Source organism: Eucalyptus grandis, chromosome 6 (genome assembly GCF_016545825.1).
Source record: "Eucalyptus grandis isolate ANBG69807.140 chromosome 6, ASM1654582v1, whole genome shotgun sequence".
NCBI classification, from domain to species: Eukaryota; Viridiplantae; Streptophyta; class Magnoliopsida; order Myrtales; family Myrtaceae; genus Eucalyptus; species Eucalyptus grandis.
In genome coordinates this window covers 53,360,927-53,383,817 of record NC_052617.1, presented here as the reverse complement: position 1 = coordinate 53,383,817, position 22,891 = coordinate 53,360,927, and the positions used below count along the sequence as shown (strand labels likewise).

The 22,891-nt window shown below is 40.3% G+C and overlaps 3 protein-coding genes across 4 annotated transcripts; 2 read left to right on the top strand and 1 right to left on the bottom strand.

Moving 5' to 3' along the window:
* Positions 1-2,135: 2,135 nt before the first annotated feature.
* Positions 2,136-8,443, bottom strand: LOC120294534 (probable LRR receptor-like serine/threonine-protein kinase At4g36180). Its single transcript, XM_039314685.1, has 2 exons — positions 8,291-8,443; positions 2,136-2,663 (listed from the first exon to the last, which is right to left on the bottom strand). Exons 1-2 carry the CDS (start codon positions 8,441-8,443, stop codon positions 2,136-2,138), a joined length of 681 nt encoding a protein of 226 aa, XP_039170619.1.
* LOC104450778 (probable magnesium transporter NIPA3) lies at positions 7,992-15,634 on the top strand. 2 transcript variants are annotated; one of them, XM_018876418.2, is made up of 10 exons: positions 8,445-8,580; positions 9,468-9,535; positions 11,283-11,339; positions 13,280-13,370; positions 13,440-13,600; positions 13,717-13,844; positions 13,941-14,078; positions 14,168-14,260; positions 14,781-14,886; positions 14,974-15,634. In XM_018876418.2, exons 3-10 carry the CDS (start codon positions 11,330-11,332, stop codon positions 15,075-15,077), a joined length of 831 nt encoding a protein of 276 aa, XP_018731963.2. In that variant the 5' UTR covers positions 8,445-8,580; positions 9,468-9,535; positions 11,283-11,329; the 3' UTR covers positions 15,078-15,634. The 2 variants fall into 2 exon arrangements, with proteins under 2 accessions (XP_010063768.2, XP_018731963.2); XM_010065466.3 differs by lacking the exon at positions 9,468-9,535 and having other exon boundaries at positions 7,992-8,580.
* A 1,080-nt stretch (positions 15,635-16,714) lies between these two features.
* LOC104450776 lies at positions 16,715-17,779 on the top strand. The gene has a single exon (XM_010065465.3). The coding sequence runs from the start codon at positions 16,885-16,887 to the stop codon at positions 17,470-17,472; it is 588 nt and encodes a 195-aa protein (XP_010063767.2). The 5' UTR covers positions 16,715-16,884; the 3' UTR covers positions 17,473-17,779.
* The last annotated feature ends 5,112 nt before the right edge of the window (positions 17,780-22,891 follow it).

Below are 22,891 nucleotides of genomic sequence, written 5' to 3'. Positions count from 1 at the left end.
TATTCAATCACTGCCATTGTCACCATTACCGTCCATCGTTGCTATCCATCACCACTTGTTGCAAGTGACCGTTGGGCAAGATCCGACGAGGTTGCCGAAGGCTCGCCTAGCTAGGGCGAGGTTAAGCGAGCTCACCGAAGGCTCGCCCGACCACTAGCAAGCCTTGACCTCGCCGGATCGGCAAGGCGAGCCTTATTAATGGTCAAATGGGCTTCGTTCGGGCCTCCCCTTACTAGCGAGGCTCACCGACAAGGTGCGGCCTCGCCAAAGGCTGGCGATACCCAGGCGAGGTCGCCGGCCCTCCCGGCGGATCATTGATCATCCCAAGGCGGCGGACCGACAAACCTTGAAGAAGAAGAGAAAGAAAAAGAAAAAAAGAAAAAGAAAAAAAAGTAATAAAATTATTTAAAAATTAAAAGAAAATGATTTGGATTAGCAATTTTTAGAACAATATCAAACGGAATTCTATTCCGATAATACAAATTTTGGGCAGTTATTAAACTACTTAAAATGCTTAAGAATTGTTCCTGAAAATAAAAAAAAAAAAAAAATAATTATTTCGATCGAAATTGTTCTCGACAACAAAATAGTTACTAAATGCGCCCTTAGCAGATTCTAGCAGGTATTCAATTGTGCTAAACTCCCTAACTGCATAATTTGGCCTAAGATGTCCCCATTAATCTTGTTGAATTGAAGCTTCATGACTCGAATATTGCTGAGATTTCCCAGCTCGTGGTTGATAAAGTGAGTAGAAACATTTCGGGGTGAATAGGTGTTTAATTTTTTTTTCTGAAAAGTAAAATAAATTTCGAACAAAGTCTAAGAACCAAATAGAATTTGATGAACAAGTCTTTAGACTTCGATGAATATTCAAAATCAAATAAGAGATGAAATAGATTTTTGCGATACTTAAAAATGATGCAATGAATTGAAATGAAAAGAGTTAAGGGAAAAGAAAATTGCACATGAAATTTATAGTGATTCGGCTTATATTAAGTTTACGTCTACCCTCTCACGTCGATAACCTTTCGGTTGGAATTCACTACAACATCAATAGAAAAGTACAATTTTTCAAGTGCAAACACTTAGTGGAAGATTCATTTTTTTCTCACTAAGTCACTCTTCTTGTAATTTTCTCTCTTGAATACAATTTGTAAGAACTGTCGATAAAGAACAAGTGGTTAGAAATGTTTCAAACTTTGGAATTTCAATTTTCATGCTTTATCTCAAATAGACTGAATGATCTCCTTAAATATTCATCCACGCTTTACTAGCAGTTGGCATTTTTCAGAGAAATTTCTTCCAATCAATCCATTGGACATAATTAATTAAGGAAATCTTATAGCCATTTGAAGATTGAGATAAAAAAAAATGTTAATTCTAGTAACCTATAATAAGAATTTAGGTTTCCATAAATAGATACTTTCCAAAAAAGAATTTTTTTTTTTCAAGATTGATTTTATTAATTTGTGATTGATTCCATCAATATATTTATAAAAAGTAAGTGAGATTCTTCGTCAGAGAGCCAAATATTGAAAAATAAATTTCTATTGTGTTCATTATGAATCATTATTGCAAGATCAATAAATTTGAGTCTGATTATATCTTCATTCTGGATTTGGTTTCAGTTTGGATTGCGTAGGAGTGGGAAGGTTTTTAAAATTAATAGATTTTGACAAGAGTCTGTGATAAAACTTAGAAGTATATTATTCTTCAAAATAAGAACTAATAACTTTTATCAATTTCAAAACTTGGTAGGAGTTTTCTCTAACTTGGTAGGAATTTTCTCAACACCGGTAAGAGATTAGTCAGTTTATTCTGCACCAAATTCAACCTAACCAAACTCCTACATTTGCCCAGTTCAGGAGGGACTGCTCCTGTCAAGCAATTATTTTCCGGTTGCAAGTAAGTCGATTTCTTGAGGCTTCCCATTGAATCAGAAGGGATCGTATCACTAGGTAAATTGCTACCCAGTCTCAACCTGAACATGAGAGGCGGTCGATTTTTAGGTATCAACCCATCCAACCGATTGTAAGACAAATTTACGTACTGCAAATTTGGCTGCGATAAAAGGTCGGGCGGAATAGACCCACTCAGATTAAAGGAGCTAAGATCCCAACTTCTGAGAAACCTCATTAACCCCGCTGGGAATTGGGCCGCTGAAAGTTATTTTGGTTCGCAGAGAAACGGGAAAGTGTTGTGATATTAGCTAGACTATTCGTGATTTTTCCGCTGAGAAGATTGGAATAGAGAACCAGTACTTCCAGCCTTGGGAGCTCCCCAAGTCTGTCGGGGACAGAGCCTGAAAGCTGGTTCGCGCTGAGATCAAGCAGCGCCAAATTCCGATAATCTTTGACTCCCTCAGGGATTTCACCTTCGAACCCATTCACCGAAAGCTGGAGCTCCTTCAGAACCCGGAACAGGTCAACTGGAACTGACCCATTGAATATATTCATACTAAGATTCAAACTCCCCAACTTGACTAACCCATCTAATTCTGAGCCAATGCTTCCACTCATTTTATTGTAAGAAAAGTCCAAGACCTCCAACCCAACAAAACCAGTAAAAGAAGGCAAAGGACCCACCAGCGCACTCCCGCCGAAGTTCAACCTCCTGAGCCCACCAGTGATGCACGCATCAGGGAGTTCAGACTGATCAAGAACCTGTAAAGAACCAATCTGGCAAGTCACAGGCAAAAAGCCGGGGGAAGCGAGAGACAGCCCAGAGAGAGAGAGAGAGCGCTTGACCACGGAAGTTATCCGAACCGCACGTGACCCCTTTCCATTCACACGGGTCTTCGGTGCTGTTCCACGATAAGTCAGAACTCGGGATTTTCTGGGAGAGATCGACCATGACTTCTATCTGAGGTGATGACAGCTTGGAGAAGGCCAAAGGGTAGAAGGAGAAGAAAAACAAGATAGGGATGAGCAAAGCATTGCTATGTGTGCACCAGCTCATCTTTTGGTTTCTTTCGATACGGTAAAAGCCAAAATGGCGTACGAGAGATTTCGCAGCTAGCCTCGAAAACCCAAGAGGCTGTATATAAAGAGAGCCACAACCCAAGCAACTCTCGTTCAGATAGCGAGAAAAAGAGGAACATAAAAGCGGAAGAAGGAGCAGGGAAAGAAAGAGAGAGAGAGAGAGAGATCCAGAACAAGAAAGTTGAAGCCTATCAAGAACAGCGCGCGACTCTGTGTTGGCGAGGGCTTCAATGGCGTAGGTTTCGGTTTCCCTGGCCCCGGGGGGCGGGAGGTGGAGGAGACTGATGCTGCAAAAGAGACTTCGACCGATAGCGGTGCGCGACTCTCCGAGTTTCCCGCTCTTCTCCGCCTTGCTTGACTCTTCACCGGAGCGGAGAACACGCTTCACTAACGACCCCCCTTCCAATATTGGCGAGGCTAGCGACACCAGTGGGCCTCTGTCATGGTCCCCACTCTTGACCTTTTTTTCCACCTCTCTCTTGCCCTTTGTTTACCAGGAAATACTGCCGGCCTTCATCGCGGGTAACGACATAAACGGTTTCTTATCGTTCTTTCGATGTTTAATATAATTTCTAAACTTTTCTTTCAATTCGGTTCTTAAACATTCAAAACTGTTAACATCGGTGTGTCGTGATAGCATCCATGTGACTTCCAGCTCATCTCTTTCATTATTATGGCCCAAAAAAGGAAAGGAAAAACAAAGTGACTTGATTCGAAGAAAACAAGATCTTAGTTTATATCATTATTTTGACTCAGTAAATGTGACACAGCCGTTCACAACATAAAAATAAGTGTGATCACGCTGTACACTTAGCAGAAGGAATGTCAATTGAGCATATTCTTGAAAATAAAGGAATTAGATTGAACAAAAAAAATTAAAGAATCGCATTAAAAATTAGAAAAAGAAGAAGTAAAATTGAAGGACAGCTCATGTTGTTTGCTCATAATCCTCTAATAAGCGTAAGTTGAAACTTCTTGCTTCGAGTCAACGTGGACGAGGTGTGATAATCACCATTTGATCCGTGAAACTCGCAAGATTGATGATTGTGATTGCCTTGATTTATGTGAATATCGATTAATTAAAGATATTTCCTTAATAACCTATAAAGTAGAAATGAGAGCATCCCAAGCAGATGGTTTGGTCCGATTTCTTGACTAGCTCAAATCTTAGGTCTTGATCACAGTCTTAAGGTACTGTCCATATGCGACATGGGGTTTGAAGTTCATTTAGCTTTCGTTTATTTCATCAAAAATTAATAATTTGAAAAACAATTTTATAAAAGTGATTGCTTATGGCACTTAAAATAATAAATGACTATTTTTTTTCATTAGCTATAACAATTTATGTCTAAACATGTTTTTGGATAACAATTTTTTTTTTTCATTCATTCATTTTTGTGAGCCATATAAGCTATTACATTTAGGAAAATGTTTTACAAATTATTAATTTCCTGCAAAACAAAACAATTCTTAATGGATAATTGCCAATGGTGGAACTTCATTCAACTAGTTAAGAATAATATGGAAGAGAGGAATAGAGAATTTTGGTATATTTCAATATATCATAATGAAAATTACATTACCTTATATATAGACTTATGAAACAACTATATAAAGTAATGTATATAATCAAGATATACACAATTAAAGGAGATATTTATACAATCTTGATTGTCATTGATAATCAACAGTAATATCATAATTGTCTCTAACATAGGATAATATTCTAGGGTTAATACCCTAAAAAACCCCAAACTAGTATACATGTGATAAATTTATCCCAAATTATTTTTTTGACCACCAAAAACCCCAAACCGGTATACCTTTGACAAATTTACCCCAAACTAATACACTTGTGACAAATTTATCATTTGTCATTTTTCGTTAAATTTTACTATCAAATTATTAAAATAAATGATACGTAAGTCGACTAGTATACCAATTTGGGATTTTACGCTCCGTTTGTCATAGTTTACAATTTTTGTGATTTTTTTGTGGTATTAATTTAATTTAGTGAAGGGTATATTTGTCACAAATTTACCAGTTTGGGGTTTTTTGCGGTCAAATAAATTAGTTTAAGGTAGATTTATCATAAATATACCAGTTTAAGGTTTTTAATGATCAGTCGGGGTAAATTTGTCATAGGTATACCAGTTTGGAGTTTTTTATTGTTAAAAAAAAAGTTTTGGATAAATTTGTCACAAGTGTACTAGTTTTGGATTTTTCAGGGTATTAACCCAATATTCTATCTTGAGAGTCTCAACACCCCCTTTAAACTCAAGGTGACATCGAAGTAGTTAATTGGAAATTTAAATTAATGCCAAATAGCGCAACGAAAATTTGTTTCCCTAGCGACACGGGGCATCGAGCTTCTTGAATTGCGTTGAGGCGGTGTGTGAGGTAGCGTCTTCCAATCTGGCTCATTTGAGGGTAGCAAGTCTGGTGGTGGTGCTGGCTTCTCGAAACAACACGCAAAAGGTCAAGAATCGGAGGGGATCAATATAGTTGGCTTGTGAAACTAAGCAATGCGGCTTATACTGCCGGTATTGTAGCATCAAGCAGCCTATATGGCTAGCTTGGAAAATAGTTACTAGGATACGATCTGTGTGACCGGCATCAAAAGAAAGCCACTTCCATGAAAAAGGCTCAACCTAATGACGTGGTTAGTGGGATTAGCATTGAAACATGACTATCATGGAAAGGACTCAATTAAGTGCTTCCTTAGATAAAACTTGTGCACATGGATTGAACATTATTAAGCGACAATGATGGGGATGGATTTATTTGGATGTGTACCAAGGTGCATGGGGTGCACTTGAAGTCTTGATGCACTTAGGTTTCCACAAGAAAAAAGGCTTCGATACCAAGTTAGCGAAAAGAAAGATTGATACATAGACAGAAATTTCAGAACGATGCACTTAGGTTTCCAAGGAAATGAATGTTCTAATACCAAGTTAGAAAAAAGAAAGATATTGATACATGGAAATATAAAATTTATCTTCTGCTTTAATGTTAGTATAGAATATTATCCTATGTTTGAGATGATTATACGAATATCTCCTTTAATTGTGCATATATTGATTTATGTATGTTAAGTTAGATAGTTGTCTAATAAATCTTATATAGTCTAATGTAATGTTCATTACGATATATCGATATGTATTAAAATTCTCTATTACTCTCTTCTACATTATTCTTAACATTATACTGGTGCTAGAGGTTATGAGTTTAAATCTTTCCAGACTTCATTTGTCTTCGCAATTAGATTTCCACGCATAGTACTTGGGCAAAAAGTTTAAGCTTTAGAATAGTTAACAGTGATTCCCAAATTTCCACACAATTGTGAAATTTATGTAATATTTTAACTTTTTGAAAACGCTTATTTTTCTCCATATTTGTTTTATGATGTTTGTTGCTATAGTTTCGTCGTGATGTTATGTGTGATGAATGACGATGCATGTTGGTTGAGTTAGCTGACTATTGACTTGTTGATGTTGTTATCTATGTAGCACCGACACGGACACGTGACACGACACGACACGACACGTCGACACGTCATTTCTTAAAAATAGAGAATTTCGACACGTTCCGACACGTTATATATTAAATATATTTTTATATATAAATACATAAATAAATAATAATAAAAATAGCCTAGAATTAATTTACACAAAAAATATTAAATAATATCATTCATTATTTTTATTTGTTACAATAATACACAAAACTTAGAGGGAAAAAACATTGTTTAAAGAAAAATGCTGAAATGATATTTTTAAATTTATTTATTTATCATATATAGCATTTTTTATTACTTCTTTCAGAGTAAAAGACTTTTTAAAAAATAAAACAATTCTAAAAAAAAAATGAAAAAAATTGACCCCGTGTGTGTATATTTATAACAATTTTATTACTTCTTTTATTACTTCTTTTGTGTATATTTATATTTTGACCCCTCAAGTATTAGAAATTTTTAAAATTGACCCCGTGCGTGTCGGAATCGCGTGTCGGAAGTGCAGACTCGCGTGTCGGAAAGAGTTGACCACGTGTCGGATTTTTCGACACTCGTTGACCGCGTGTCGGAGCGTGTCGGGACGTGTCGGAGCGTGTCGGACACGTGTCGGAGTGTCGGACACGACACGGCGCTTCCTGGGAGCCTCCGTGCTACATAGGTTGTTATTACTTTGTATGCGATGATCCAATTTTGAAACAACGTCGATATCATTATTGAGTATTTGGTGCGATGCGTGCTCATTCAACTTGGCCACTAACCGTCGCTTGAAACCACCGTCAAGAATCGATAGCCACCGCGGCCTGCCATGAGGCCAAGGGCAATGGACCTTCACTGCGACCTAAAACCAATCCTTTAAACGTCTCAGACATCGCTGGAAACAACCATCCCATGGTCTGGTCATCGCGTCTTGAAAGTAGACACGGATTGCATTTGAGAACCCACTTAATATACGGGACAATCACGCATCCCGGACCTCCTCTGGCCTCACCCATCACGTAGGGTCTAAATCTTTCGACGGAAACGGCCAACCCAATGACCTTTACGTTCGGTACGGTGTTCACTGTTCAGTGACTCAAAACACTCGCCCCGAGTCCTCACGTTGACTCTCTAACGTTGTAGTCCAGGGAGAAATTTGGGGCGACGAACCCAGCGAAGAGATTTAGGACTCTGTTTTGGACAGTGGGAAGCGACCGATGATCGCGGCTCTTCGTGGGGTTCTATAGATTATATGTTTTTTACGGAGTGCGTTTCCGTCGATGAGAAAACACGCAAACCAAAAAGACAATGGCGACGATTACGATGACGGTGACTATTCGCGGTCGGGAGGCATTGACCTGAGCTGCCGGGCGGTCCGACCGGTGGGCAGGGCTTTTTTGGGGCTTTTTAGGTTTGAATTCACCACCGTTTTATCGGAATTAAATATTAAAAAGAAAAAGGGAGACGACGGAATCGCGACGCGGGGTTATCTGCTGCAGTTCGTATCTGCCTCTTTCCCCTTCTTTCCATTTCCTTCACCTCGTCTTTCCTCTTCCCTCCGATCTACGTATCTATAAAAGAGTCGATCACTGCGATCTTCCTTCCTTCTCTCTCAAGCTCTCTCTCTCTCTCTCTCTCTCCATCGGGATCTCAAAGCTTTCGCCTAGCTGGGCAGAAGAGCTCCGTTGCTTCCTTCTCTTCGCTCGGTATCTTCTTCCCTCCTCAGATCTCGCGCCGCCATTGCCGCCATCTCCCTCAATCCTCCGCGATTCTCGCTCGCGAACGTCCTTTACTGGGAGTGCCGCGCGCGGGGGGTCACCAGTGTGCTTTCGCTCTCGGCGGTGAATACGACGATGCCGATGGCGAGGGAGTGACGATGGGCCGCGCTTGCATGGATCTCGGGGCATGGGACTGCTAGGGCTGCGGGGCGTCGGTGGGATTCGCGCGGGTGGTTCGGCAGGCGTTCAGGCATGGACGCGGACAAGGGGATGTCCTCGGACAACATCAAGGGGCTGGTGATGGCCCTGTCTTCCAGCCTCTTCATCGGTGCCAGCTTCATCGTCAAGAAGAAGGGCTTGAAGAAAGCCGGGGCTTCTGGCGTTAGGGCAGGTGAGATCTCGTCGATTTGGCTTGGGTTCGCAGGTGTGTGGGGCTTTTTGAGTTCGGATTCGATTGGGATGTGATTCGTTGAGGTGGTTCTTCGTTTGAAATGTGGTGTGCGGATGTGGATTTACTTTTGAGTGTTGTTCGTCTTTGGCACTCTAATGCTGCTGGGACTAGGGATTTTATTACTTCGGGTGGTTTTGCATCAGATTAACTGGCATGCTGGCCGCGGATTCTGATTTGTGTGTGAATTGAGTGTATGATTTGATAGTTCTTGATGGGATCTCCGTTCGGCCGAGATGTGTAAGGTTGCTGTGAACTGCATAGCCGTAAAACTGGGGAACTGACTCTCCGACTGTTGATCTGACTCTCATTTGATACCATGGTTTAGTGGCTCTTGTATGGAATACATCTTACATAGGTTGCCACTGAACTTAAAGCAACAAATCTAGTTCTCTCTTTTGTCTTCCTTGCTCCTTTCTATTTGCTGTTCTGTCTTTGGATGAGGAGGGCTTCTCAAATGGCTTGATCCTGCCACGGGTGCCAGAAGTTTGCTTCTCTCTTTTGATATTAGCTTTCCCCTTAGTCCTCCTCGTTTCTTGTGCTGTGGCAGCTGCTGGAAGCTACTCATTGCTGCATTACTTGAAAGGCTTTTTACTTAAAGTCCTAGAAACACGCTTCTGTGCCAGAGGAAATGTGATTTGAATCCTGGACACATTGTTTGTGTTGATTTATCACTCTTTGGTTATCTTCTCCCTTTTTTATGTTTTTTTTTTTTTTTGGGGGGGAGGGGGAGGTTTGGCAGTTGGGGGCTGGGATTGGGTTAGGGTAGTAAGGAAGTTGGGGTTGCTGCTGAAGGAATTTGGTTCTAAGTCTTCTGGCATCTTGTACAGGGATCTGGAGGTGCTGAAATATGCACATGATGGTTCTCCAGCTGTGGTTGGGCTGTGGTTGGAAGAGAGTATGTTTATGGTGTTGGTTTTTATGTTGCTGGTCATTTTCATATGTGACTATCTTGCAGGATGTCTGTTGAGGTGAAATACTGAGAAACATGTTGGAAGGTGGTTATATTGGAACCTCGCAAATATTATAAGATGGATGAAGCAACTCTGATATTACAACACTAAATAATGAGCTTGGTGTGATTGCTTCTGTTGGACAACAAAGACTGTCCCTGAGAGATTGTTTCCTGTATCCAGTATGCTGGGATGGAAAGAAAAATGATGGTACATTCAAGAAAGACAAAGAACAATGAGGCCTTTTGTGAATGCCAATCTGTTTAGATCTGCCAATGTGCAGATGTTACTGATCCCAATTCTTATCCAATGGGGGAGACAGGCTGCCTTCTGCAGAGTTGCTTGTGCTTTGCATTAGGCACTTCTGTGGCAGTACATGGCATTTTCCTGATTCAGCTTGTCAAGTTCTTAGGCAATTTTATGACATTTCACATAGTATTGGCAATAGTTGAGTACAAAGGTTGCTTCTTCTTGCGGTGTTTCTTTTTGATCAAGTGTTATTTTTGTAAAATTGGAGGTATCCTTCCCTTCTTGGAGTTTAAACTCCCGTTCATTTGGCCATTCCTTGTACAATATCCCTCTAGAAGCCATTTCTTGAATTCATTTGAGCTGAGCCTAAGTCGTCTTTCTTCTCATAACACCCGCTTTTGGGTATTGTGATTAAATTTCACAAATGGACTGTAGTGACTATATTTTTCTTGAAACTTGAAATTTTTTCACGTCACTCTAACTTTAGTCAGGGAGGATGACTCTGTTAATAGAAGGTGTGCCTTCTTTGTTATACAAAGGATGACTCTGTTAAGTATGATGGAGATCCATCTTCAGTGCATTGCCAGTGTCTTGACTGTTCTAATTTCTTAGGGAAGTGATTGCTGTCATATGCTGACGCCTGGAGGTGTGAACTATAGATGTTATGGATGACTGATGGAGCTTGTGTACCCTATAGGTGATTGTGAATGCTTTTGAAGAAGTGGCAGTTCGTAGGAAGCAGATTGATTATTATGAATTCTACATCAATCTTCAATTATTTCTCTTGCCAAAAGTTTCCAAATTATTTTCTACCTGCAAGGCAGATTTATTAGTATTCTCTGCAGATATCCTGTTGGTTAATATCTTTTTGTTCTTTCCTGAAGGCCCTCTGTTTTTCAAGTATTGGAAACAACATATTTGTTAATGGTTTGATTGCATAGCCAGAGTTGTAATATAGAATCTATGACATTACTCTGTTGGAAAACTGCCACTAGTATGGTAAAGGAGAGGACAAAAACTAATGGTGTGAATTCACCATTATGAGCTCAAAATCATTAAATAGCAGTCAACATTGCTAGATCAAAACTATATAATCTCTGATTAGTCTCACAAAGAAGTTTAGCTATGTAATCTTGTTTGCACGAAATCAAAGTGGCCTATGACGCTTCCTATAGTTAGCATGGTTGCAGCACAAAATAGTTTCATCAACGACAGATTTTATATTTATTACAGTCTGAAGAGGAACAGTATTCCTCTTTTTATCTCAACTGCAGAATAATATTTTTTTCCAAATATTCTCCTACTTATTTGTTCAAATGTTTATGAATATGCGTGCTGATGTAGTTTCTGAATCATCTTTTCCATCTTTTAAAAGGATGTGCAGTACGTGAATCCATGACATATTCGTTAAATAGGATTTAAAAAGATGGTTGTCTGTTGCAGGTGTTGGAGGTTATTCTTATCTGTATGAGCCTCTTTGGTGGGTCGGCATGATTACAAGTGAGCTTTTCTTTATGTCTCCTGGTGGAAAACGTAATTTACAAGAATTGATTTTGCCTTATCAAATTGTGGTCCTTGTGCTGAGATGTTTTTATTGATTTACATGTATTAGGATTGTTGTGGTGAAGTTGAACAAAAGCCAATACTTGATGAAAATCTTTTTGTATGATGCTCCTCCCTTTCTTGATTTTTCTTTTTCCAAATTCTTACGAATTCTGGTTTTTGCGTGGAATTTGGTTGGATAATGTGGGCTTCAGAAGGTTTCTTGAAGCATCGGTTGGCAGGCACTTCCATCTTGCTTCATAAAGGAACTTGTACTTTGTGTAAGGGGAAGCGGTTGGAAATTGTATCTTGAAAGTACGGTACATGAGAGTTAAGATTTGTTTTAGCTTTGCGAGATGATCTTGGTGGTTGAAAACTTGTTGTGTACGGATAATATCTCCATGGTTTGCAGTTAAGATCCTCTTCTTTCAATAGGATTCTCAAGGCCTCATTTTGGAATGATTTTGGTAACAATCCTATAAAGTGCAAAGTTCTGTGAAAGTCGAAATTGAGTGCCTCTTTAAGTGGCAATCTGCCCCTCCTTTTCCCCACTTTGGCTTAAGCCTCTAGCTTCAAACACAATTCTCTAAAGCAACTTTGGATGAGAAAATAATTGATGATAAAACAAGGCTTCATTGAGTGGATCGTTATTTATAAAGTTAAATTTGAAGAAAAATGAAATAGTTGTCATGTCTCATTCATTTTGAGTTATAGTTAGGATGAGGACAATGAAAGGCATGAGTTTGCATATTGAAAACATTGAAGCAAATACTTTTTAAAGAAGTTGATGTTCAAGGAAAAAATAGTATTTTGAAAACTTCTACTGGTAACCACACTGAAAATGTATCTTGGAGCCAAAGAAATCGAAACTTCCCCTTAATCTCTATTGAAGTGCAGTAATCTGTGCCATTTCTCATAAGTTGAACCAATTTTGCTGCTTTCTTGTGGTATGGCTTGCATAGAACTTCGCTTAATTAATTTGGTTGGGCTTTTTTAGGTAACTTTCCAGCGTAGCAGTTTGAAGCCATGGGTCCCAGTAAAATGGAGTTGAGTTCTAGGGAAAAAAATAAGTAGGATTTCTAGTTTATCAGGATGAAAAATATGCTTTGCTAAGGTCTTATTGTAATGAAGAAGATGTGACTGAGATGTCTAGGCCCCTAAAAAAGCCTAGTCGGCTTTTATATCCATAGCAATCAGAGGTACCCATTGTAAGTGGAGAATCTAAGAATAAACCTCACTGGGTTCAGCTTATTAAAAATGCTGTCCGTCCGCATAGTTTTGCGGGCTCCCATATGCAATTGCCCATGAAATGTATTTAGCTTTGTTTAATTTATTTCTACTTTCTACTTCTTTAGGAACACTCTGAATTGCTATGGATCAACCCAATTTTCATTTCATTGGAGATGAATGTAGATGACCCTCTCCAATAATCAAGTGCTTGTTAGTTGTTATTATCCAACTATCAGGTAGTGTAACTTCAGGATGGGGACAGTAGAGGGACAATAGTTTCTAAGCATAAGTACCCATGTCCTGGTTAAACTGATGGCTAGTTGCCCTAGTTGGAACAGTAGTTTCCTAGTAGATCGAAATTATTTGGCACAGAAGAATTTGGGGTGTTCATTCATTGTTTAGATCTCCTAGTCTATCTGTTAATATATTGCTAAAAATTGTTATAACATTTGTTATGGTCTACTTATCTAATTTTTTTCTCTTGAATCTCTTGATTATTGGAGTAAATTCTAAACATTTCCATGTCTTCATGCTATTTGGAATTTTCTTCGTTGATTTTCTTGCGTTGGAAACTTCTTTGAACTTGTTATGTTATCTATCGGGGCCCTATATTACTCTATTCAGTTGATAGGTGCAGCCAGTTTAAACTGCTGATGATTTCAATGCAGTGGTCGTGGGAGAAATTGCGAATTTTGCAGCTTATGCGTTTGCGCCGGCAATCCTGGTTACTCCTCTTGGTGCACTGAGTATTATAATTAGGCAAGTAGATTTTATCGAGAGTCAAACTTTTGAAACTCTCTTGAATGCTAATTCAGGTATCTTTTGCAGTGCTGCACTTGCACATATTATATTAAGAGAAAAGCTACATATCTTTGGGGTTCTTGGTTGTATACTATGTGTTGTTGGATCAACAACGATTGTACTTCATGCTCCTCCAGAGCGGGAAATTGAGTCTGTCAAGGAAGTGTGGGATCTTGCTACAGAGCCAGGTATGCAAACAGATTGTGTTTTCACTTTTACTTTGTCAGTTTGTACAACTATCTAATTATAAATTTATTTGCCTATCAATGAATTGCTTTTGTGCTTGAAAATTGATCTATTGCAGCCTTTCTACTGTATGCGGCTTCAGTAATAGCAGCAGTCTTCACCCTCGTTGTCCATTTTGTGCCACAGTATGGACAAACGCATGTGATGGTCTATATTGGTGTGTGTTCACTTGTGGGGTCGCTATCAGTATGTAGCCAGCCATTTTCCTTCAATGTTCCAAGTTCAAATTGCTTGTTTTATTTACTTTGCTATTATTTATTCAATAGTATTTTGCTATTGTAGGTCATGAGCGTTAAAGCACTTGGAATAGCTTTGAAGTTAACTTTCTCAGGGATGAATCAGCTAATATTTCCTCAAACATGGGTCTTTATCATGGTTGTGGGTACCTGTGTGATCACTCAAATGAACTATCTGAACAAGGTAATGCAGATTTAGAGCTCATGCAATTGTTCAAGCTTGGTTTGACTTGTTTATTGTGAAAGACTAACCAAGTTCCTTTATCATTGCAGGCTCTCGATACATTCAATACTGCTGTTGTATCACCAATATACTATGTGATGTTTACATCACTAACTATTTTGGCTAGCGTAATTATGTTTAAGGTAAAACGTTTGGGCTATCTTCTCTGCTTATGGGTTTTTTGCATCACGGCATTTGATGCTTGTGTAACTGTGTTGATGTATCCTTTTAGTCATCAACTTGGCTTCACTGCTGGCTATATATGAAAAGGATCGAGTGAGATATCTTTGGAATCATGTTGGACAGAGTCTAGTATTAAATGGTCTGTATGACCCATATAATTATCTATGCATCACAGAAGATGTTTTCGTGGTGGATATAGATTCTTGTAAGATCATCAGACAGTAGATACTAATCTTGGAAGTAATAAGAAGTTTCTCAAATTCTGTTGTCATGCTATGAAGAGACGACTTTGACTGAGAAAAGAATCTCCTTGCTAGTTGAATGTCATCTGAAGCATTGATTATTACTTGCTAGACTTTGGACGGTTTGCTTGATTCCCAGGTAGTTCATCATAGGGTGAATTACCTTGATATCAGACTTTTGCTTTACTTAAATGTCAGTCACTGTACTAATTAATTCTATTAAAAATATCTACGACAGGACTGGGACCGGCAAAATCCAACTCAGATAGTGACGGAGATGTGTGGTTTTGTGACAATCCTTGGTGGTACTTTCCTTCTCCACAGAACGAAGGACATGGTGGATGGTGCGCCCTCATCGATTTTAAGAAGCTTTGGATTGTTTCTCAAAACAGAAAGTAACAGAAACTAATCTTGTTCTGCTTATTTTGCAGGCTCACCATCTTTATCCTCACGGCATTCTAAGCTCACGGAAGATGATAATTTTGACCTAGAAGGTATTCCACTACGCTCAGCTGAGTCCTTGAGATCCTCATAGATGCTATTTGCTTCCCCTGAAGTTGAACCATAAGGCCATCCTGTGTTTCGTCCCACTTTTGGATGACCCTCCATTTGATTCCAATGATGGCCAAGATCGAAGAAATTCTTTGTCAAGGGTCCAGTCAATACGATGAAGTTTCACGTGGCAGTGGACGCGATACTCATAAAGCTTCCACATGATGCTGTTCCTGGAGGAACATCTTTCGCATTGTAATAGAGAGCGCAGAGTTCTTGTGTACTTGTATTTCCGCTCAAATTTGCAGAGCAAATGGAATCGTCTTGATTGAAATTTATTAACTAGAATTCTTTTTGGGTCGACTATCAGATGGCAAGAGTATTGTCTATATTGATGAGCCTTTTTGAGGAAATTGATGTCAAACAGCCACTGCTGGTGCTAGTGGGGTAGCATTCAACTGAGGAAGTCCATAGTGCTTGCAATGCTGCAGATGCTACGTTGCGTTTTAGTTCCTGTTCTGAACTTCTGAAGTCAGGCCTTAAGCATATATTTGTTCTTTCTTTAGTTTCTTAGCTCATTTAAAGTTTAATTTTATCAAAGAGAGCTGGATTTCGACTTATGTTTTTCAATTCCAGTTTTTATGTCTCAAAGAAATAACCCCATCCTGTGATCTGAACTGCTGTCCTTTAAGCTTCCTCTGCTGCATGTAGGGAAGAGCTCCTGATCGTAGCCTAAACGCCGAGTACACGGTTAATTTAAGAGCAATACGAGTGTTGTGTCGCTAGTCCAAGTGAGTACCCTTTGTATTGGTTGTATTGATTTTGCTCCCTAATGCGATGTTTTCGATACAAGCCTCTTCCCTTGCCATTCTAAGCTCAAGGATTGGTAAAGACGGCCGCTCCTTTCTTCTTCTACCTAGTTGTAGGAATGGAGAGAAATTCAAAAGGCGCACCTACCAGCTGGATGTCAATTCGTTGTCAGCGTTTGGTTTTCTTCCCTCCTGTACACGTCCTTTGTCGTACATTACACGGGTGGCGCTTCAAATTGGTGAAACTGCCTCGAATGGATTGGATCGGGTCAAAAGCTTGACTGTATATCGGTTAGGACTTGTCACGTTTGCAGACACAGAACTATGATCGAAGGTGTCCAGATGGATCAGTTTTAGGCGGGCGTTTCACCCCGAGTCGAGAAATCTCCTGACCTTCCGATCGGATCATCCGACAAGGATCCATGACGTAAAACATGCCTCCGCATGACCTCATATGACGACACGACCCTTAGTAACGATCCAACAGTCCACTTTGCAAGTCACGCGAGTAAGTAGTAGTCATTTGAGGCTGTCGCTTTCTGGCGGGGACGTTGTCGACCCCAGGACGCGCACAAATGTCTTTTTAACATTCACGAAATGAAAGCGTGCATTAATAGTTAGAAAATCATCCCCAGAGTTCTTGAGAAGGCCCAAGGTTAAAAAAAAAAATCAAATGAAAAATCAATTTCAGTGTATAATCATCCCCTACCAATCCGGCGGTGGATAAGATGTCATACATTTCACCATCTCCTTTTCCTTCCTGGTTTCGCCATTTACATGAATATTGGTGCTTTCATCCGTCAATGCTTGTCGTTAGTTAGAAGGTAGCCATCCATTTGTCTTCCTATTAGCATTCCAGAATTGTTTAAATCATCCTCAGAATTTGATGAGACCAGAAACCAAGAAAATAAAGAACACCCACCTCCAAAACCAATAGCCTCGCTTGTAATTGCTCAATTAAATAGCCTAGAAGATTCCTCCCTACTGACTAAACAAAGAAGGTAAAACTTCGTAGCAGTTGAGCTACGTCTACAATTTTTCATGATCTCATGGCCAATTAGCCCACCAAACCCAAATACCTTCTCATCATTCTCCTTCCTAAGTCCTCCCCTCCTTTTCCACATCCCATACCAAGAACCACCCAAACTCATGGCAGAGGAAGGATTCAGCTTCCCCGGGATCCCAGACCCGTCGGCCTGCTCAATCTGCTCGCCCCCACTTTGGCCCGTGTCGCCTCCCCCGGCGCCTCCCCTCCGAGACAGATCGTCCTCGCGGGGCTCGGACGAGGGAGACCTCGGCGAGATGGCGGATGGAGAAGGTGGCGGTCTTCGTGAAGAGGAGGAGGAGGAGGAGAAGATGGACATGTTGTGGGAGGACTTCAACGAGGAGTTACCGAGGAGCCACGGGCATCCCGACGTGTCGTCGTCGTGGTCGTCGACGTCGACGTCGACGTCGTCACGGGAGGCGGCAGGAGTCGGGGCCGTGGAGGCACGGACGGTGTCGAGGACTAAAGGCGCATTGGTTTCTGCCAAGAGGGCGCCACAGCCGGGTGTGGTGGTGCTGATCAAGGTGCTGAAGAAGCTCTTCTTGCTTCATCACGGTCACAAAGCCATGCCCATGGTTCCATGAAGAAGCCATCCCCATGGTGATCCCGATGAAGATCATCCTGGATTGGAAAAACTCAATTTTCGCTCTTCTTTTGCCTTGTTTTCTTGTCTCTTTGCTGCTCTTGGAGAAGCACCGGACAAAGCAAACAACGATGTAAATTCTTTAGATCTGTCTACTGTTGACAGAGTTTAGGTTTGGCATCTTTTCTACTCCTTGACAAGAGAAACAGGGAATCTTTATTGTCCAGAGCATTGTTGATTAAGTTATCAACTGAGAGCATTTACTCCCCATTTTACATTATTCATAAGATCAATCCCAGAATTTTTTATTAGTGTTTCATTACCTAATCTTGGGTTATAACTTTTTTCCGCAGAATAGTAGGTGTTCTTGGAATTTCCTTTTTGGAGACTTCTGAAGTTTCTTTTGCGCATAAATTGTTCACTGTCTGAACTCCAGGCAATATATAACCCTAAGCTAAGCTAATGGACAATCTTCAACAGATCAGAGAGAAGAATCAGCATCATCCTGTCCTATATGCTGGCTTTGGAGCAGCAATAGACAACAAGTGAATTTGTTAAATTTGGAAGGCAAAAAGGGACCTTCTCTCTTGATTAATTTCTATTCAGATAGGCAAATCACCCCCTATTCACGTGCACAAGATAGGACTCTATCCATAAGGTGACGTCGTGACCCCCTAGATTAATACTTCTTTCAGTGGAGAGTACTTAAACATATATTCTGCAGGAAAAACAGAGTCAAAAGAAACATCGTTTACTGGGGATCAGCGAATTAAGTGGTGTGATACCGGAGAAAGGCTTCTAGTTCCCTTTGGCAATGTCTAAAGTGCCTTCCCTTTTCTGACCAACATAAAAAAAAGTGCCTCCCTTTTGGAGTTTTCCCACGTTCATTACTTCAATCCGCGTTACCTTTCTCTAATTGCGTTCAAAGTTATGTTAGCTTTAAGAACACTTGCTAAGCACAGTGATCAGAGGAGATCTATGAGCAAAAGTACGGTTGTATGGTCGACAAGAAAACCCTCCACTCACCGGACCGGTTATCTCAGGAATTATGCGCATTGTCCTCCTTTCCGAGTTCCCTTGGTGTGAAACCCACTTGCCCTTTTTGCCATTTCCTTTCAGAGATCTAGTTATCAACTGAATCAAATTTATAAAAAGGAAATAATCACTTCAAGTCACTAATTCTTAGCATAACGAACTAACCAGTGTAATGAGTCAACCTACGCAACTGGAGTGATCATATATATCATGCAGATAATCTAGTTTGCACAAGATGAAGATGTAAGACTGGGCTTGGCCGTAAGCACACGACATCCAAAAAGAAGTAACTTGGTTACGCCCTATGCACCTAGCTCCATTGGATCGGACGTCCGAGTTAGGAGCAGTGAAGGATGAGCATCGGGTATTACTTGGCTAGGTGCCCGTTTTGACCGGATTGATTCGGACTTCCAAATTTGCACAAGATTTCGACATGGTTTCCTATGGAAATACTCGTTTTTGGCTCTTTTAGGGTGGAATGAGAATATATGATGTGCTTTGAGGGTTTTCTAACTTTGAGAGATCCTTGGAAAAATATACCTATGCCTTCTCATCTATTCTTCGACAATTACAGCGATTTTATCTCCCTGGGGCTTCTGTATTGAATTTATTTTGATCCAAGATTCAATGGGAAAGAGGGAAATCGATTATCTGGTCTCTTCTTTCATTATAAATTGATCCTACACAATGCCCCCGACTTGCTTATTTTTGCTAGAACTAGAGAGCACCCCAGACTTGCCAATGCTTTTGTGTGAATGACGAGCAACCACTTGTTTAATTGTCTGTACTTATTACAATTGTCACTGTATAATTAAAACTCTAACCCGCATCCCAGATCATAAAAGACGAACTTATAAAGAATCTGTACAGTGCAGAGCCTCGGGATAGCAATTTGCGGCAAACACTACTTCACAAAAGAAATGTGCAGCCAATGTCATCGTCTTTTCTCCTTCGCTCCTTTCATTTTGCTTCACTCAAATTGCTAAAGACAGAGTGAATCATGAAGGCATTGCTGTTATTGCACTGTGGTTCATTCGTCTTTCAGATATTAATCCAGGTCCCTCTTGTAACTCAGAATGAAGGCACGAGCTGTGACTGGCCTAAGACATCTTCAAGGTGGCCTCAGTCAAACTGACTGTGACCTGCCGAATCCCTGAAGAAGCTGGCCATAAAAACAATACAAAAGAGCTTGACAACCATGGACAAAGTTTCAAACATCTTGTTCATAAGAAAAGATTGCGTGGACAGTTTGATTAGCCTCATTCTCCTTTCCTTTGCGTACTGATTGTGCACGTCCTCGCATTTGTCCATAGTACACTTTTCAAATAATGTCTTTCTGTCGAATTCCAAAATTTTCTGTGCCAAACATCTTGCAATGATTATTGCATCTTCTTGACTTGTCGAGTCACCTTGGCCTATGAATGGACTCATAGCGTCTAATGCATCACCTGCTACCGTTATGGTTCCTTTTCTGAAGCTTTCTAGCATTAAATCCCACAGGGCGCGGTATCTTAATCTCAAGCAAGATGACAAACTCTGGTCACTGTTCTTTATCATCTCCTTCATCTCTTCCTGGAAATCATTGATGGTTTGGAGGCTCGACATCTTAATCAACTCTTGGTTCTTTGATATCTCTGAATCTGCAAAACGTAGATGACGGTAGTGCAGGTAACCATATAGTCCTAATTAGATGGACGTATTCTTTTCAGCATTTTCTATGAGTTTCTAGCTCTGTTTAGTCTGCTTATTTTCCTCAGTTAATTTCCTTTTCTTTCCTCGTCTGTTGAGATCAGATTTTGCTCGCGAAAATAAGCAAGACTGCTGACACAGGAAGATCATACCTGTAGGTGTCCAAAGGTGAGTTGTGAACCAAAAGACCAATGTGCCGTTGACGGGTACTTCCAACTACAACTTGCTCTTTTATCGCAACTACAAAGAGGTTGTCGATTCCGTGACCTTCTGGATAGCTCTTGAAACCTCGAATAGCATTTGTAGCGGAAAACTTTGTAGGGTTCACGCAAAGATATCTCAAAACGATGGAATTTACCCCATCACATCCCCATCAGAACCTGTCAAATAAGGGAAGAAAAAGAGAAACTCTTCAAGACTGGGAAAAAAGAATGGAACTCTTGGTTTTCTTAAATTAACAGCAGAACCAAATCTCTAAGACAAAGTACAAAGGCCAAGTTACCATAGTTTACTCATGTACAAAATAGCGACATAGCATAAATTATGTTAGATTCACGTACCTATTATCTTAGAAATTACCAAATGGAGATCGAGTATATGTACGTTCAGTTCACATCGGTATTTTAGTTTAGGGAGATGATGCACTCCATTCGCAGCATTGCTGTTGCCAATTTTACAGCATGGAATGAAGTTGAGATAAATATGGTAACTTGGCCTTTATGACAGTGCCGTAGTGAAGTTCTAGAACTGTGTAAGAAGTCTGGGAGCCCAATTTCACGGAGATCACGTGGCATGTGAAGCGAATGGTGCTGTGAGACAGATCCTCGGCCAAAGCTTCGACAAGATCTCTCCGTCTTATGCACTGCGCTTCCCCTTTCCTGCGAAATGCCTCTGAAATATCAACACTATTGATTGCTTCCTGTTTCCCCGAATATTTGCGAAGGGCTTAGTCTGTACCTTAGTGGCGATTTTACCAGTTTTGTTCCGTGATCAAGCTTCATGTTTCTGAACCAGTCATTGGAAAAAAAAATTGTAAAAGACGGCCGCAAGGAAAATGACTACACCCGTTGCCATGTTACTGCTTTCCTTTAAATGAGCTGGATCATGATTTTTCTATGGGGGAAGTGAAATTGTTCGAAAAGAAGAACGATCAGTCAACGGAAGTTTTGGCAAAAGGGAACATCAACTGCTGAAAATTAAAAAATAACTTCATTTCGATAGTTCTGGCCATCACGATCAAGCCAAAGACGAGTAGTACAAGATCTCATGTGGAGAAAATGATTTGTGACGACCCAGAGAGCAATCTCTCCATTTCAGTTTCTGCTCATTTGATGAAGCATAACATAACAAGTTCAGAGTAGTCTATGCATATTGATCAAGCATAAACACCCGTTCATCCAAAGGAAAGGCATGTTCAAGGAAGTGAAACATGCCAAATTCCCGTAGAATCCCACTTCCTAGACTAATATCACTCATAAACAGAATAATGCCATTTGAGAGAGAGAGAGAGAGAACCCATCAATACGAACCGAGTCTTTTCGGAGCCAACAATCCTAGTCCAAGATGATCCAAGGCACGCCATCCATTGGCTCGAATGGTCGTGGCTGCTCCCGTTGCATGCAGACACTCCGATCTCTCTGAGACCAAACTCCTAATGCCCTTCCCGTAAACCCATCCTCACAAGCATAACACATCATAAACTTCGCTGGTTTCACTGCTCCAAATGATCTCAAAACTTTTCGCATGGACATAAAACCATAGAAAAGAAGGGAAAAAGTTGACTCGTGTAGAGCAAGAGCAGTGGCAAGGCCACAGATACCCCCACCAACAATCACAATGTCCTTCTTCAGCTTCGTTCATCTTTTTTTTATTACTTAAAGAGGAAAGACTGACTAGCTTTCAAGAAACTCCGACCAAGGGCTACCTGTTATACAGTTACTGGCGGCTCCATAAGTCCCATTGTGATAGTAGCGCATGGAAAAAAATGTCGCGATTTTTTTCACTTGTCAGAGAATCTTGCTGGCTGAACAATAGACTGGGTGCTGCTTTTTGGGTCAACCGAAATGGGGCCAAAAGCAGAACTAACGATGCTTTTGCTTCACATTCAAACCCTTTCTTGGATTCACCGCTTTTTTTATTAAGGCTGCTTTTATAATGTTTTTCGACGCGTTCGGAGGCTCTCTTTTTCCCATGACAGGAGCTTTTATTTTCTGCTCAATTCAGCGGGATAATATTGACCAGGAATTTCATGTTCCTCTTCTGATATACACTTGTCTTAAGCTTTCATTGCTGATTAGTCCATGATGATTGTCGACGAGTAGAACACCACTGGCCAATATATTACTCTTCCTAGGATGTCGCTCTCTTGGCATTGTGAATATTACCCTATTTGTCTAACATGTCAAATTAATCTTTCAATATCTCATCAAAAGTAGGCCATCCTAAGGGCGACTGATTCCTCATTGGGTTGGTTCCCTACCCTAGAACGTAGAACCAAATCGAGCAAGGTCGGTTCTAAGTTTGTGGAACTAGTTCATTGGGTCTGGTTTCAAGGCTAGTCTCAAAACCAATGATTCCTAAATCTGTCTTTTTTTCCCCTTTTAAATGGAAAAATGCTCTAATTAAGGATAATTACTTTCAAGATGGATCAATTCTAAGACTTGATGCTGAAACTTACTCTGTAGGTCTCGGTTCCA